Source organism: Prorops nasuta, unplaced genomic scaffold, assembly GCF_024137725.1.
Source record: "Prorops nasuta isolate Cenicafe-Biocafe unplaced genomic scaffold, Cenicafe_Pnas_1.2 PNAS00010, whole genome shotgun sequence".
In the NCBI taxonomy this organism is placed as follows: Eukaryota; Metazoa; Arthropoda; class Insecta; order Hymenoptera; family Bethylidae; genus Prorops; species Prorops nasuta.
Genome location: NW_027116807.1, coordinates 5,303,925 through 5,320,516, shown reverse-complemented (window position 1 = coordinate 5,320,516; position 16,592 = coordinate 5,303,925). Strand labels below are relative to the sequence as shown.

The 16,592-nt window shown below is 36.7% G+C and overlaps 2 protein-coding genes across 4 annotated transcripts; one reads left to right on the top strand and one right to left on the bottom strand.

Moving 5' to 3' along the window:
* Positions 1-21: 21 nt before the first annotated feature.
* Positions 22-6,705, bottom strand: LOC136776881 (chaoptin-like). 3 transcript variants are annotated; one of them, XM_066732788.1, is made up of 11 exons: positions 6,293-6,343; positions 5,945-6,197; positions 5,383-5,557; positions 4,923-5,070; positions 4,725-4,835; positions 3,544-4,290; positions 3,329-3,477; positions 2,327-3,109; positions 1,300-2,054; positions 688-1,204; positions 22-437 (listed from the first exon to the last, which is right to left on the bottom strand). In XM_066732788.1, the coding sequence occupies exons 3-11, from the start codon at positions 5,555-5,557 to the stop codon at positions 115-117; spliced, it is 3,708 nt and encodes a 1,235-aa protein (XP_066588885.1). In that variant the 5' UTR covers positions 5,945-6,197; positions 6,293-6,343; the 3' UTR covers positions 22-114. The 3 variants fall into 3 exon arrangements, with proteins under 3 accessions (XP_066588885.1, XP_066588883.1, XP_066588882.1); XM_066732786.1 differs by lacking the exons at positions 5,945-6,197; positions 6,293-6,343 and adding an exon at positions 6,472-6,705; XM_066732785.1 differs by lacking the exon at positions 5,945-6,197 and having other exon boundaries at positions 6,293-6,325.
* Positions 6,706-7,519: 814 nt separating this feature from the next.
* On the top strand, positions 7,520-16,592 carry Nox (NADPH oxidase). The gene is made up of 17 exons (XM_066732789.1): positions 7,520-8,457; positions 11,027-11,121; positions 11,620-11,731; positions 11,825-11,922; positions 12,014-12,134; positions 12,320-12,470; positions 12,574-12,784; positions 12,916-13,142; positions 13,530-13,912; positions 14,071-14,392; positions 14,482-14,626; positions 14,684-14,853; positions 14,933-15,068; positions 15,153-15,522; positions 15,600-15,809; positions 15,959-16,162; positions 16,362-16,592. Exons 1-17 carry the CDS (start codon positions 8,308-8,310, stop codon positions 16,557-16,559), a joined length of 3,303 nt encoding a protein of 1,100 aa, XP_066588886.1. The 5' UTR covers positions 7,520-8,307; the 3' UTR covers positions 16,560-16,592.

The following is a 16,592-nucleotide window of genomic DNA, read 5'->3' as shown; positions in this document are numbered from 1 at the left end:
ATTTCTAGCATATATTACGAACTTTACATTATAAAATGGAATTTGTTATAAGATACTTCTGTCGATGATAGAAATTCGATGAGGTTTAGTTGAAAGAATCATGAGCTGTATGACTTAATTAGCAATTAACAATAGTAGTAGAATCTGCGAGAGAGCCAGCCAAGTCGTGGCGAGTCTCTCATAGTTTCCAGAGCTCAAGGCCGATGCTTGACAGGCAGTGTGGGGGGTTCCCAAGGTCAGTAAAACTTTGTCCGATGAATAGGAGGGGGTAGTTTCAGTGCAGACTGCTCGACCTGCGATGGTCCTTAATTGACGAGCGTCTGATTGGGACGCTGTGTGAATTTGACGTGATTCTCTCAACCACCTACGCAACCACATGCTAAGCCACGCGATTTCGCAGTCGCATTCTAAGGGGTTGCCTGATACCTGAAGACCCCCTGAAGAAAAATACAATAATTACTTATATGTATTTACCAATGATATCATTTAACTGTAAATTGTTAAAAATTTCAACTCCACCCCCAGGATTTTTGCAATTTATTTTCAATAATTCATAGGTTATTTCTTGAACGATATAGCTAAAACAGGTTTTATGATAAGCCTTAATTACAGGCTGTCAATAATTATTTTTGAATAATTGGCAGCTATCACTCATCAAGATTGATGGTTAAAATCATAAAAACTCACCAGCCACCATATTGGTACCAACAGTCTCCCATGACAGATTGCCATAAATAACAGAAGGATTTAACTCATTGATATGATTATTTCTGAGATCCAACGTGAGCTGGGAAAGTCTTTTCGTCAACGGTGAGAAAATGTCAGACTGCAATCTTCTAACGCGAGTATCCTTGATTCTTAAAGTCAACTCGCCACCCTCGATACTGGAGAACGCGTCAGCGGAAATCATCTCAAGGTTACTTCCGGTTATCGTCAGCTCTCTTAGTTGTTTGGTGAACGCGTTCTGTATTTGATTTTTCAGTTGGTGCTCGGTCACCTGAATTTCCACGTTTCTCAGGGGTATCCCAGTTAACAAATGACGTAGATGGAAACCATCAGCTTCCGGCCAAGTTTGGATCCTCAAATTCTTCAAGTACTTCAAAGACCTTAAACAATCCTTGTTTACCAGCCTCGTTCTATTCAAGTTCCTCAAGTTCAACTTCTCTAATCTTGGGTAGCAGAGAAAACTCTCCCTTATTAATTCCTGAAAAGAAATCATTCATTTTAATAATATTATTACTTACACAAAATCTTATAAATTAATTTTTCTACTCTTTTCCAAATTTTACAGGGATTCACCTCAATTAAATTTCCTGAAACGTCCAGTTCCCTCAGCAGCTTCAATCGAACATCCGGCATGGATACTAAGGAGTTATTGGCGAGCAGAAGAATTTTTAGATCCTCCAGATACTGAAATTCCTTCTCACTGCAACTGTGGATATAATTGGTGGACAAATCAAGAACGTTAAGTTTTGCTAGTGGCAATGGCGGTATCGACTTTAGACCACAATTAGCCATATACAATTGTCTGAGATCTGGCAGGTAGTGGAAGAGTTCCTTGAAGTTCGCCTGGAGAACGTTGCTGGATACGTTCAGATTAATCAGTTTGCCTAAGGAGACAAAAGAATTGTCTGGCAATATTGTCAAGCGGTTTCTTGCCAGGTTCAAGGCCACCAATTGTGAAGTTGGAAAAGCACTGGAGTCTAGGTGGTCGATGAAATTGTCTGCCATGTTCAAGTCCCTCAAGGTATAGCCGACCTCTAGGAAAGAATTTGATGGCACCACAGTAAATTTGTTGCCACCGAGGTCCAATATTTCTAATCTGGTACCCTCGAATACGTCACGAGGTAAACTTCTCAGTCTGTTACCAGATAAATTCAGAACCCTCAAGTTCCTGAGGTTTCTAAACTGTTCAGTTGGCAATTGGGTGATCCAGTTGTTCCCAAGGTCAAGTATTTGAAGAGACCCTAATCCATGAAACGACTGCTTTCGAAGATGCTCTATCTTATTATCTCTCAGGATCAAGGACTCCAAATGGTGCAAACTAAAGGTTCCTGAACAAAAAATACACTATTATAATTTCATCGTTATTTAATCCATAGAACTTATAAAAGAGTTTTGTTACGTCGCAACAGAAAATAAGTTTGTATTATGATCTGAGGCAGGTGTATATTGTTTGGAATATTTGAATTGAATGAAATTTGATAGCACAATGAATAAAAAGGATTGTGAAACGTCCATTGGTAGATCTCGAATGATGCGAGCATAATTGTGAGTCAGATCCAATTTCTAATGAACAGAAGCCTGTGGGACTATGATAACTTGCCTGGCTCAAGGCTGCTGATGTAATTACTCCTAATGTCAAGACTCTTCAGATCCGGAGTGCCATTGAAAGTGTCTGCTGGCAATTGTGTGATATTATTGAAGCCAAGGTCAAGCCTGGTGAGGTTATTCATAGTGGTACCAGGCTCGATGATGGTTAAGGAGTTGTAGGAGGCGTTGAGAGCGAAATCTGGTCCACCTATCTCAGCCACTACGTCCAGGTCCAGTATGTTCAACCTGTTGAACTCCAAGTGAAGAAACCTGAGACTCTGTAAACCTGCCATGGAACCTCTTTCCAGTTTTACAATCCAATTGTAAGCCAGGGATAAGGTTACTAATTTTGGACAATCTACTATGGCATCCTGTCCAAGAACCTTGATCCTGTTTCCGGTTAAATCCAGAGATCTTAATTCTGTAAAATTGTGAAACGTTTCTTCTGGTATCGACTCCAAGAAGTTGTAACCCAGCTTCACATCTCTAAGCTCTGGATGAACACTCGACATGAAAACCCTCTCTGGTAGAAAATGTAACCTGTTGGACTCTAGGTTGATATATCGAAGTTGCTGAAAGGAATAGAAGGCTGTGGCCTCGATGGTCTGGAAATTGTTGTTATCTAAGACCAACCACAGCAGGTTCTTCAATGGTCTCAATGCTCTCTGAGGAAATACATCTGTAGCGAAAGCAAAACTCAGCTCCAGGATATCCAAACTCTTCTCAATCCCCAGGAAACAATCATCATCCAGCTCTGTCAGGTGATTGAAGGATAAACTCAACTCTTTCAATTTACCTACAAATTATGTTTTCAATCAGTCCATCACATTTTTAAAATTGAAAAATCTGCTGGTAATACTAATTAAAGTGATTATTGAACAAATCATTGTATTTAAATTAATATAGTAATTTTAATACAAATCTTTGGTATACAAAATGTTACATTGTAACGTTTAGGTACTTCTTCCAATAATCAGAGTTAATTAATAATACGACCTCATTAATTTCCTTGTACCTGCCCCCTTGAAAGTCTCTGATTTCAGTTTCGTTAAGATATTATTCCTGAGTAGAAGGATTTCCAGGTCATTTGCCCATTCAAAGTCCCCAGGAAATACGTGAGAGATTTTGTTGTATCCCAGATTGAGATGTAGGAGTCTCTGGCAACTGTAAAGAAACATTTTTATCAATGTTTATGAATTAAATTCAATGTTTATGGATTCATATGAGTACCTGGTAAGTGCATTAACTGGTACAGAATCCAGATGGTTGGTGGCTAAAGATAAAGCTTTGAGGTCTTCAGAGAACTGGAGGAAGCCATCACTAGAGATGTTTCTTATCTCGTTGTTGGCCAGGTACAAATAAGAAAGACTATTGAGTCTGTTGATGGCTGCTGGTATCCCAGTTAAATCGTTGTTCTCCAAGGTCAAGTACTCTAATGTTTCCTCGAGGCCCCTAAAAGCCTCCTCGTCCACGTGTTTCACTCCGTTTGAGGACAGGTGTAACCTCCTCGTCTCGATACCAGTAAACGTACCACTTCGAAGACTACCCAGCTTGTTGCTGTCCAAGTTCAACTCTTTAACCTTGAAATTTTTATCACCAGTAAGAAGAACGTGGATTCTCTCGATGGAGTTTTCACTCAGGTCCAATAGTTCCAGATTGGGACTATGGAAAACCGGAAATTCTAGGCTTCTTATATCGTTTCCACGCAGGTACAGCCAAGTAAGATCGCTCAAAATCGCCAAAGAAGAAGGAAAAGCTTTCAAAAGGTTTCCATTCATGCTGAGGGTTCTTGTATTAGGTGGTAGACTATCCTTGGGCAATTCTTCCAGGTTATTGTTGTCCAGGTTCAACCATACTAGGGACTCAAAGTCTGAGAAAATCTTTGGTAACTCGCCTATGGAATTGTCACCGAAGAAACCGTTCTCCAGACTCTTTTTCACATGACCCCAGTTACCGTCCAGAGATGTCAAGTGATTACTGAAAATCGAATAAGGTTTTAAATTAAACACGTATATCCCTATTATAGATTTAATATATTGTATATATATATATATATTGTTATTTTTGTATATTTATATTTCCCTATTTGGTCACTGGGATTCGAAATTTATTTGAGACCACACGAATATTAATATGGAATATTAATATTTCTATACAGTGTAATTAAAAAAAAGTTTATATTAATTTTACTGAAGTATTTAAATATTAAAATATAATTTATTTTATATATTTTTATCCCTGTGATTCCACTAGTATATTATCTACTAGACACAAAATTTTTTCACTTTAGCTATCCTAAGGTCATTGACCTCGGGAGGCAGATTTTAGACAAACGAATTTTAGATACTTATATTTAGATATTTTTGATGTTCCAGTTTACCGTGATTTTTTACTTATTTCAATATACATGCCTGTGCAAATTTAGCCAGTTTAATCTCTTGAGATCTTCCAATGCTTTGAATGGAATTTCCTCCAAAGTATTGTAGCTCAGATCCAACGATCGCAGACTGTTCGTAACGCCCCTGGAGAACAGAATTTATACATTATTTAATCCAGAAGCAATATTATAATAATTGTAGTAAAATTTTAGTACGAAATTAAATATTTACGAGAAAGATCTTTCATCTATACTAGCTAGTTTGTTGCTCATCAGCCCCAAAGCTTCAACATCCGACGAGCTTGCAAGTGCATCGTTGTCCAACACTTGCAGCCCAGATCCAACAATGTCCAGCTGAGCTACATAACTCACCGATACATCTGAAATGTTAATTTGCATTTTGTAATTTTTATAATAATTATGTAAACGTATTTATAATTAAACAAAATATAAAAAAAATATATTTAATTCGAATGAATCATGCTTCGAATAGTCACAATAAATAAAACTATATAAATTATCTCATTGAGGCTATTCAAAGCAAGATTTATTTATTTTAAATTATTTGTTTATGTATCAGAATCACTTTATGATAAAGATTGAGAGTCTCAGATAAATAATTTAATGTGTAGGGAAATTGGGCCATTCATTACGACAAATGATCCATTAAAAGAAGAAAAAGTTAATTATACCTGGGAATCTGGCGAACGGTACACCCATACAGCTAATGTCCATTTTGGTGTAGTCATCATCGTCCCTCACCCAACACATGCACATCGCGTTAAAGGTGCACGGTACATTATAGCAAATTATCTTGTCAGGAATCAGCGAAACAAGCAGAAGAAATATCAACCGGAGACCGTACATCTGAAAAGCAATTATTATTATCGATTTTATTACTTCATTTCTTCAACTCTTGAGGAAGATAGAAGGAGGAGGGGGGGGATTAAATTTATCTCGGTTTAATAACTTATCAACTCTTCCGATGGTTTATTACTTTCCTTCGATTAAAATTTTATCCTTGATTTTTATTTTTTTTGCAATCAAATTTGTTTTTATTTCTCGGGTAAATTTAATGTTTTTTTAACACTTTCGAGAGAGTGATTCCAGGAAGTTGTATAGATCAGAACGATAAAGTTCTTACCGTTTAAAAACTGTTTTTATGCTTTGACAGTTAATCCTTTTTTTCTGATTAAATTTTTATGTTAGATATTTAATTTTTTATGTTTGCAATAAATTTCGTCTTTTGTTTACCTTTATAAAATGTTGCACATAATTAGACCGTCACATTTAACACGGTTTAAAAACTTTTTGACTTTGTCGACAGTTCATCCCTTCTTTTGAATTAAATCTTGTTATCTTAAATTTTTAACTTTTTATTTTTGCAAAAAATGTTGCTTTTTTTTAACATTCCAGATTTTGCTTCCAGCAACTCATACACATTAATAATGTGTTATATTTATCGTGGTGTAGTAACTTTCCAACCTTCTTTTCAGTTCATACCTCCCTTTGAATTCAAATTTTATTTTATATTTTTAATTTTTTATTTCGACAACATATTTCATGCCTTTATTTTTCCAAATAAATCCAATATTTTTTTACCATTCCAGGGTGTGAATCCAGGAAGCGAACACATCGGAGCGTTACATTTATCACGGTTTAATAACTTTTCAACCCTCTCGATAGTTCATCCTTCTCTTTCGATTAAATATTTTAATTTTTTATTTTTGCAATAAAATTCCTCATTTTCCTTTCCAACTGTATTCAGCGTTTTTTTTTACCTTTCCGGAGGGTGAATCCAGGAAGTCGCACACATCGGAACGTCACATTGTATTCGGGAGTAAACAATTCTTCGACTTGATATTAATCAGCGAGAAACGTGGTTCTCCGTCAGTCAAGGAAGAGCCGGTTTCAACTCCTGACGAGGTTCGATCGAAGAGCGCAGCTGCCGCACTCGAGAATCCACGCACGCGCCCATTTGCAGCTTTTATGGATCGGCTCGACCGCCTTTTGCACTTTTTCACAACGCTCATCGATCTCTCCATCGGTCATTGCAGCTTCCTATACACGATTTATCGATCAATTCTACAAAGATTTTTTTCTCCTCGAATTTAAATATTTTTTCTTACACACTATTGATAAAAGTAGTTACGTTGTACAGGGTGTTCCTGAATTTTTTACCAAACTAGCAATACTCGATAGAGGGGTCGATTCTGAGAAAAAAACTCTAATAGCATTTTTTAAAATTCATTAGTTTTTTGTAAATATGATAATAGTTAATAGGAAACTGTCGTGAAGTTTTTTGTATTATTGATATTTACCGAGCTGTATAAAATGTATGTAGATTCTTGCTTTAAATATATTGTTATATAACTCGGAGTATATTAATAATATTGAAAAATGTTATTAGAATTTTCTTCTCAGAATCGAGCCTTCTGTCTAAGGTTTCCAACTTGGCTAAAAATTCCGGAACACCCTGTATATTACCAATTAAATCAATCGATACAGCAAAACGTCCTAGTTTCATAATAATCTTCAAAACAAACATTATTGATTATTTTATTTTAAATTATTTCTCAGAAAAAAAAAATTTTAACTTCTTATTCAAGCTTATTTAAGAACACTAGAAGGAAAAACAAATTTTTAATTGAACAAACGATATAATTACACACTTCTTCCCGTAGAAAAAATAACGGTTATACAGGAGAGTGTCAATGAAATTTCATGGAATTCGCTGATGAGGTTTACGACGCGTCAAAACAGGAACACCGAAAGGCTGCGAAGTATTTGTAAACAATTATTCGTGTTCCTTGATCAGTGTGTTCAGTTTGCCAAGAGTTCTCGAGTCACGATCACACAAGAATGATTTTCCCGAGTGATTTTAGTTTTAATCTCGAGTTGACAAAGTTTTAAATGGAATGTTAAAGAAATTGAGCGGGAAATTAATGTTATTTTAACCAGGAGAAAAGGAGAGGAGTCACGGTTGATAGAAATCGAGGGAAATAATTGCGAGAAAATTTGACGTTTAGCAAAAAGTGGTGGGGGGAAGTTGGAGTGATTTTTGTGAACAAGTTGAGAGTCTGTCAAAAAGTGAAAGGTTGTCCGTTTGGGAGTCCCCGCGAGATCTGGATTGGCATCGACGTGCCATCTCGCAATCTCTCGTCTCTCTCTCTCTCCCAGTATTTCTTATCCATCTCGTCACTCGTTCCCCCTCCCCCTCCCCCCTGCCAAGATACACCACTCTCGTTTGCTTCTCACTTCACAGATTTTCATTCAAGTCCTAGCGCCTGACACTTCGAAAGCTCCGCTACTTCGTTCGTAGGTAAAGACCCTCACAAATGAAAAAAACAATTAATAAAATTCAGCTCGGTCGATAAACAAAACAGTCGAAAATAATTCGTGAAATTCCATTTCTAAGAACTGTAAGAAAATAATAATTTCTGCTTTTCTGCTTCGGCCAGCAAAGTCTTTGGGTGAACCGGAAGTTGTGAAGAAAAGTGAGAGGGTGGGGGAAGTGAAGCTCTTGTGCAGCGAAGATGCGCTTGAATTTGGCGGGAAACGAGTGAGCGCAGAGACAGCGTAATTTTTTGCAATCCGATTAATAAAAAAGTGGGGAAATGGAGGGGCGAACGATCAGCTGCATGGAGGAAGAATGTCTGAACGAACGAAGAAGATGCGCCACCCTCAAAGAATGCTCCGAGCTCCTCAAGCAAGAACCCACTGGCAGGTACAGCAAGGACTCCTTCAGGAAGCTTTTCCAGGGTCAGGTACTGAATTCTCTTTTCAATATATCATTTTCTTTTATTTTTATGCTTATATCTATTTGCTTTATATTTTTCGCAAATCGAGTTGATATTGCGAAAAGCTTGCTTTTAATTATTAATGCAATATTAATAATAAATAATATTTTATTTTTCGCTGCACAAAAAAACTGATGTTGAGAAAAATTTTCTTTTTATAGAATTTAATATATTTAAAATAGTAACAATAACGTTTGACAGGATTCAAGTATAAACAAATGGGTATAATTTTCTTAATTAAATTAGTGTTAATTATCATTGTAATTATTAAAAAGAATATTTTTTTGTACAATCTATTTACTTTTCTCAAATATGCACTCTTACCTCGACTAAAAATTAAGAATCGAGAATGTTTTCATGATAATTACATAAAAATTTCTATTCTATCTCCATTAAAATAACGAAAGTTTCGAATCCCCTCGTTTCTGTTTCTGAATATTCACTGCTTCTCTCTTCTTGGCACTTTTTATGAGACACTCAACAAATCTCCATAAGTATACTCTTTTCTTCACGAAAAACCATAAACCTAGCTATACAACTTCGCAAAGATCACTGGCTTGGATTATTTAAACAAATAATTTCACGATTCATATATTGACAAATATTTTCGATAAACAGGAAACACTGTAAAATTATTCGTCGCTTGCACTCATCGGCCCTGAGATATTCTGAATTTTAACCGGTTCTCTATTCCTGCGTGAATTCCGGAACCGGATTCACACGGATGGTCGAAATTACGATTGAAAATTCCTCGGTTTTGGCTGCTAAAAAAATAAACAAAAAACAATATTTTGGAGTGTCAAAAGAAAAACATTTAAACCTTGCGCGACGATTCGCAAAATAATGGAATTTGAAGTGGAAAGTGACGAATTCCGAGGAATAAAAAGTATCGGTCATTTTGAAAGTCGATCTTGATCGATGGGACGAGGATTATAAATGGGAATTAATAGTGAACGAAACGACAGTAATTGGGAATAATTGAATAAGAATGTGAAATAATTGACCGAGATGCAGAAGGAAAAAAAGTTTTATTATATAATAAATATATGTATAACACGAAGAAGGAAAGTACGAAGTGTTTAGTTGGCCCTTATCGATGATAAAGAGTCGAGATGGAATGCGAAGTGAGTAAACAATCCTTGATGAACGGTGCGCACCCTTGGTCTAGATTTGGGTGGGGGGGAGTTTGTCGATCGGATTTGCCAATTAAAATAGAAAAGGAATTAATGGAAGGCTCGAAGGCCTCTGGCCTGAGGCGACCGAGCCACGTGACCTTGATCGAGAGGAAAAAAAGACACCACTGGTGCCTTTTCCCTTCCTCCCCCCTTTAATCGTGCGCGTATACAACGTCACCCAACGCCTCGGGTCTCTCCTTTTCCTTTTCCTCGAATCGCATTTAACAACCTACTGAAATCATCAACGAGCTTTTCCACCATAATCGTTCACCATCGACACTCGGCTCGTATTCCTTGAAATCTCCAACTCGTAATCCCCTCCCCCCCCCCCCCCCCACCTCTCTATCTCTTTCAATAAATATATATTTTTTTCTCTCACTCTTGTACAGAGATTCGAGAATCCAATGTCTAAGGAGCACCACAGTGGTAAAGCCTGATTGTCTTACCATTAGTGCGTTTTCCCCTTCCTTGACCTTTGAAATTTTTTTGAGACCCCACCCCCTTCCCTTACTCCAGTCCCAAAGCACTCTACTTTTCCAATCAGTCTCAAATTTCATACCCCAATTTCGACCAAGACTCTCGTTGGTACAGCACGAACACCTCTTACCACTGTACCATTTATACCCCTTCTTCATCTTTTTTCGATCCTTTCGCTTCTTCGACTTTTAAATTGTAGGATAATAAACACAAAAGTGGAGAAGTCTTGCGTAAAAATTGGATTCTCGAAAGGGCGTAGCAATTGCGCGCGACATTGGCCCAATTTTGATAATCGAGACTGAGAGAGAGAGAGAGAGAATTAAGAGGGGTGGGGGGAGGAAGAAATTAGCACAAATATACTGTTTGGCGAACGGATGTTGGAGAACGATCCGCGATGAGGGCAGATCTTTATCGGCTCGTTGTAATCGATATGTAACGACCAATGGATCGTTCGAGCCGTGCCGATTCGCTTGAGGCCACCCCCGAAATTATTAGTTGCATCACGAGGACCGAGAATCGTTGGATCCATACCGGAATTGCGAAATAGATCATAAATCACAATGATCCACGGTCGGATCGACAATCCTTCTCGGTCGCTCCATTTTCTATTTCTGCATTTCTCTCTTTTTCTCACACTCCAAAATTTCGTTTATTTTTAATTGGAACGACAATTTTCCAGAGTTTAAATGGAGAAAGTACGATTCCTCGTGTGGTGGGGATGATGGTAGGAGTTTCTTTATTTTTATTTTCTTTCTTGATACAAGAAGGTAAATAGAAAAAGGCGTTGGCGATTATGCGGAGGACTGAGAGTGGCGATGTTCCCAAGAGACGATGTGTAATCAGTGATCGCGAGTTTCTTGAATGATCCGTTGAATGATTTGCAGGGTTTGCTGGAGAAACTATTTGTCCTCTTCGATCAAGACAGGGACCAGCTGCTGGTACAAGACGAGTGGATAGAGTTCCTTAAAGGGAGACTTACGTGAGTTTCCTCTATTTTTTATATTTACGCTTCTTACTAATTCAAAGTCCATGTTTTTAAAAGAATTCCTGTCAAATTGGTATGGTCTAGTCATTAATTAATTAGTTATTAACAATTAAAAATTCTTTTAGTCCAGATAGACTTGTTCTACAAGAGTGAATGGTCTGTAGAAAACCTGAAATTAATTTTATCAAAAATTAAACATCAACAACTTTGCAGAAACTTTCAGCTTTTACAAGAATTAATCTTATATACTTAACAAATTTACCAAAACACCTTTTCCACTTACCAGAATTGATGATACTTTTTTCCCAATTTTGAAACTTGTATACCAACCCATACTTACCTTAATTATGTATTCACTCATAAATTTGACATTCTGAAACAAAAAATGCAATAACCAAAAGAGTAATTTGTTAATTATTGTCACGTTTATTACCTTCATCACTTTTAGATGTAATTACCTTAAAATTGACTCGTCGATTATATGGATTACAGGAACGAGAAGCAAAATGATTTTATCGATCAGATCGAGAGCGTTGCTTACGTTTTATGCGGAGATGATCCAATAACTATTCTAAATTTTTATCAAATATTTCGTGCTAAAGGGGTAAGTAATTATTTTTGTTACTACACGTATAAATCCTCCTATAATTTTCTTGTTTGCATTATCGATTAATTCTTATCTTTCCTATTCATGTAGATTACGGACAAGCTTTACAGACTGATAGATCAAGAGAGTTCCGGCTACGTGACATCGACACAAATCATGGAGGTCATTACGAATGTCAGTGATCCCAGGTAAAATGTTTTAATTAACAAAACCGTCGCATCATTTTATTAGCAAATTCTCAGAATTATTGAAAACTAACGAGTGCATAATCGGTTTCAGGTCACGCGCTGGTTTTGACAAGGATAACTTGCAATGGCTCGAGCAGATTTTCAAGCAAACTGTGGGTAACGAGAGGGAAATTAGACGAGAGGAGTTTCAGAAAATTGTTACTTCGAAGAACGTAGGCAGGAGGCATAAGTATTCTATATTTAACGATAAAAATATTCTCCAGATTTATAGAACAAATTATTCTTTTACTGATATAAAGTGAAAGAATTTTTTTAATTGTTAAAATTTTGATTAGCTATATATATTAGAATAAATTTAATGGAAACCTCGATCAAAATATTATTTTATTTCTTTCAGCCATTCTTCACCGAACGAGTCTTTCAAATTTTCGATAAGGACAACTCTGGTACAATTTCCCTACAAGAGTTCATCGACGCTATGCACGAATTCGCTGGCAAAACTCCTGATGATAAAATTCGATTTTTGTTCAAAGTCTACGATATCGACGGTAACTCGAGCTTTACTTGGTTGAACCATATTGGTTTAGAAGAGTAAGATATAATTTATGCATTACAGCAGCGTAAATAAGTCATTTCTGTTACTTCCTTTAGGTGATGGTCTGATCCAACATCGAGAAATCGAACACGTGATGAGGGCGTGCATGGAGGAGAACGGAATGAAATTCAGCGACGAGCAAATTGCAGACTTAACCGTTGCGCTTTTTGAAGATGCAGATCAGGGTAACAGAGGAGCTATCACCTTTGAAGCTTTGAAGAAACAGCTGGAGAAACACGAGGGCCTTTTGGAGAATCTATCTATCAGGTCAGACAAAATATATTTTTATATAATAGTGTCTCAACGCAAAAAATGTAAAAAATAACGTTGAAACACTTACTCTCTTATAATCTCAAAAAATTAATGAGTTTGACTTCAATAAACTTTTATGTTCCCAGCATAGATCGATGGTTGGTTCCGCCAAAGCCAAAATCCGAGGGGAAAACGTTTCTAGGAATCCTCCCGTCTCTTCGACCATACCAATTGACGAAGCCATACATAAAAAACAACTATGTTTACTTAACATTTATATCCTTCTTCATTCTGGTAAACACTGGATTGTTTATCTCAAGGCTCTATCAATATCGACACACGAATGGATACATAATGCTGGCTAGAGCTTGTGGTAAGATTTTCATTTTTATGACTCTCGAAAATTACATGTATCATCAAAATGAATTCTTGAGCGATCTAATTTATTTGAAAATATATATTAATCCCCTTGCGTCACATCGAAAGGATTCTTGGCTGCTTCGACAAACAGTCCGGTAATTACAAGTATAGATTTCACGATAGTTTATAAGGATAAAAAACTCAAATTTATAAATGATATTAGGCTTCAATTTCAGTTTAACAATCACTTTAGAGTGAAAGCCAAGCTATAAGTATTGTAGTAAGGATTACAATATACAATTTATCTCATTTAGCTATAAAGCGGTGCTAAGCTTAAGTCCCGTTTATAGATTCGGGATAAAGAGTTTAATACAGAATTTGAAAAGAACAATTTTTCCAGGTCAATGCTTGAATTTCGACTGCACTTTTATTTTGGTTTTGATGCTCCGTCAGTGCATAACCTTCCTACGAACGCATGGTTTCAGTTCAGTTCTTCCACTTGACCACCATATTTATCTACACAAGATTACTGGGATTTCAATTGGAATTTTTAGCATCGTGCACACTCTGATGCATTTGGTAAATTTCGGTACAATAGTGATAAACGACGAACACCTGAACAGCGCGAATTACACAATGTCCGAATGGCTGTTGACGAGTCGACCACATCTCTTCGGTCTTATAGCAGGTGGTGCCAACCCCACTGGAGTTTTTCTCACAATTATACTTTCAATTATGACAGTTTGTTCCATGCCATTTGTTCGTCGTGGAGGCTGCTTCGAGGTAAAGAATTCGCTTTGGATTCCTTCTTTCTCTTTCTGTCCTTCTCTTTCTGTAAACATAACCTCAAAATACTTTTTCCCTCGTAAATTCTCCTTTTCGATTTTCTCAAGTTACCTTTCCTAACTACAAACAGGTAAGCTTTTATGATTTGCCAACAGGTATTTTATTGGTCACACCTGCTGTACGTGCCATTCTGGATTTTGATGATATTTCATGCACCGAATTTCTGGAAATGGTTTATCGTACCGGGTTTAATTTATCTGGTCGAGCGTATCCGTCGATTAGCGTGGATCAGGGCGGAAACAGGAAAGACGTACATCAGTTCCGGTTTGCTTCTACCTTCGAAGGTCACCCACTTGGTGATCAAGAGGCCGCCACAGTTCGATTTTCGGCCTGGTGATTACGTCTTCGTCAATGTACCGGTTATAGCTGGCTATGAGTGGCATCCGTTCACCATCAGCAGCGCACCGGAACAGGAAGGTATTGTACACTTGACTATAATAAATTAACGAAAAAACTTTATATCATAATTTTCTGAATAGACAATTATACTAAACTCTATTTCATAGACTACATGTGGTTACATATTCGAGCAGTCGGCGAATGGACCAATAGTTTATATTCTTATTTTGAAAAAGAGCAGCACAAATTACATAGAGGGGACGTTTTATCCGTTGAAGAATGCAATAATATTGGTGTTTTAAGAAAAAAGTCGTAAGTAATGTTTTTGTTATGCTTTAAAACACGTTGAACTCACGATACTTTTTTTAGAATTGTAGATGTTCAAAAACCGATGGTGGTAGTAGAAACGAAAGCTTCTCCATTGTCTTTAAACAGCTCTCGCGGATTTGAGAATCCGGTCTTCATATCAGATGAAAAGAAAACTTCTTCATCCAATCCTGCCATTAACAACCAAGGAGGGTACCTTAAAGCATTAGAATGTTAGCTGATGATAACTTCCTTATTTATTTAACACAATTTTTTAATTTTGCATTTGAAGCTAAATTCGTTGAATTATAGGTACTCCGGATGCGAAGAGTTTGTCTAAAGATAGAAAATTGCACCACTTGCTTCTTAGCAACAAAATGCCATTAGAAAAGTCATTTTCCATGCCTGATATGCAAACGAGAAGCAAGAAGAGAGAACGCCTTATAGCGTTAGTAATGTTATGTTTTCATTATAAATGTTCTTATTTTCTTTTATTTGTAACTTTTGTTCATATTGCAAATTTTAATTTTAGCTTGCGTGATTATGCAAGGTCGGAATCGGAGAGGAGTTTTGACGAGTGCCAGATACGTCGTGCAAGACTGAAATCATTAGGTTTGGCTTATCTCAGTCCACAAAATAAATCACTGGCTCAGAGCTTCAAATATATGAGGACCAAACCAACGATCATTGCTTTCAAGACACCAAGCTTGGAAAATTGCGAATACGGGAACGAGGTGAACAGTAAAAATAGAAGAAACGATACTACAACCATGCAGGTAGCTGCTGAAGAAGGCAGATTGGATAAAAATATTCAAGAAAATTCAGTAAACATAATTAATCGCTCCAAACTCGACAATTCTCTTCAAACTCCAGTTAATTATCCAGTAGGAAAACCCCTGGAGGTAGAAAACGAATCTTGAAAAATCCTTTATGATGCACAATCTTATTTCTTTTGAGTAAAGTATATAAAACATTGCAGATTTACATCGATGGTCCTTATGGAGCTCCTTCCAGTCATATTTTCCAAGCCCAGCATGCTGTTTTAATCGCAACAGGGATTGGAGTAACTCCATTTGCATCTATTTTGCAATCTATCATGCACAGATACTGGAAAGCTCGACATACTTGTCCCAAATGTAAATTTTCTTGGGCCGGTGAAATTCCTCATACAGTCATGCACCTGAGAAAAGTTGGTACTATTTTTATTCCATTGCTCAAGCTAGTTCATCCAGAAAACATAATTACAGATAATTAAGTTGACTAAATGGTAAAATTACTATTAATCTAGTATCAGCTCACATTAAAAAAAACTATTTTCAATTACTATTTGATGCACAGGTGGATTTCTTCTGGATCAATCGAGATCAAAGGTCATTCGAATGGTTCGTGAATCTCTTGTCTCAGCTGGAAATGGAGCAGGCCGAGTTAGGAGTGACAATGGAACGCTTCCTCGAGATGCACATGTATATCACTAGTGCCCTGCAGAAGAACGATATGAAAGCCGTTGGCCTACAATTGGCCATGGACCTACTTCATGAGAAGGTCAGGGACTTCGCATATTCTACACTACACTAACACTTTCCAAATCCTCTCTCTAACTTCTTACCTTCCTGTCTTTAACAGTTTCAGCTAATCTCTTCCATTTTTACTAGGAATCGTTTTATTTTGTAAACTTTTTTTTTTAAATCTATAAAATTAATCAAATGTGAATAAAATTATTTATTTACTTTTTATTTTGTAGGAGAAACGTGATCTCATCACCGGATTGAAAACTAGGACCAATGCTGGTCGTCCAAATTGGGATAAGGTTTTTAAACAGCTCCAAGACAGGAAAAAAGGAAAAATCACAGTTTTCTATTGCGGACCACCGCAATTAGCAAGAATTTTACGGTACAAGTGCGATCAATTTGGATTTATTTTCAGAAAAGAATCTTTTTAAACCGCTCTTAATTTCAGTTGTATATTAAATTAT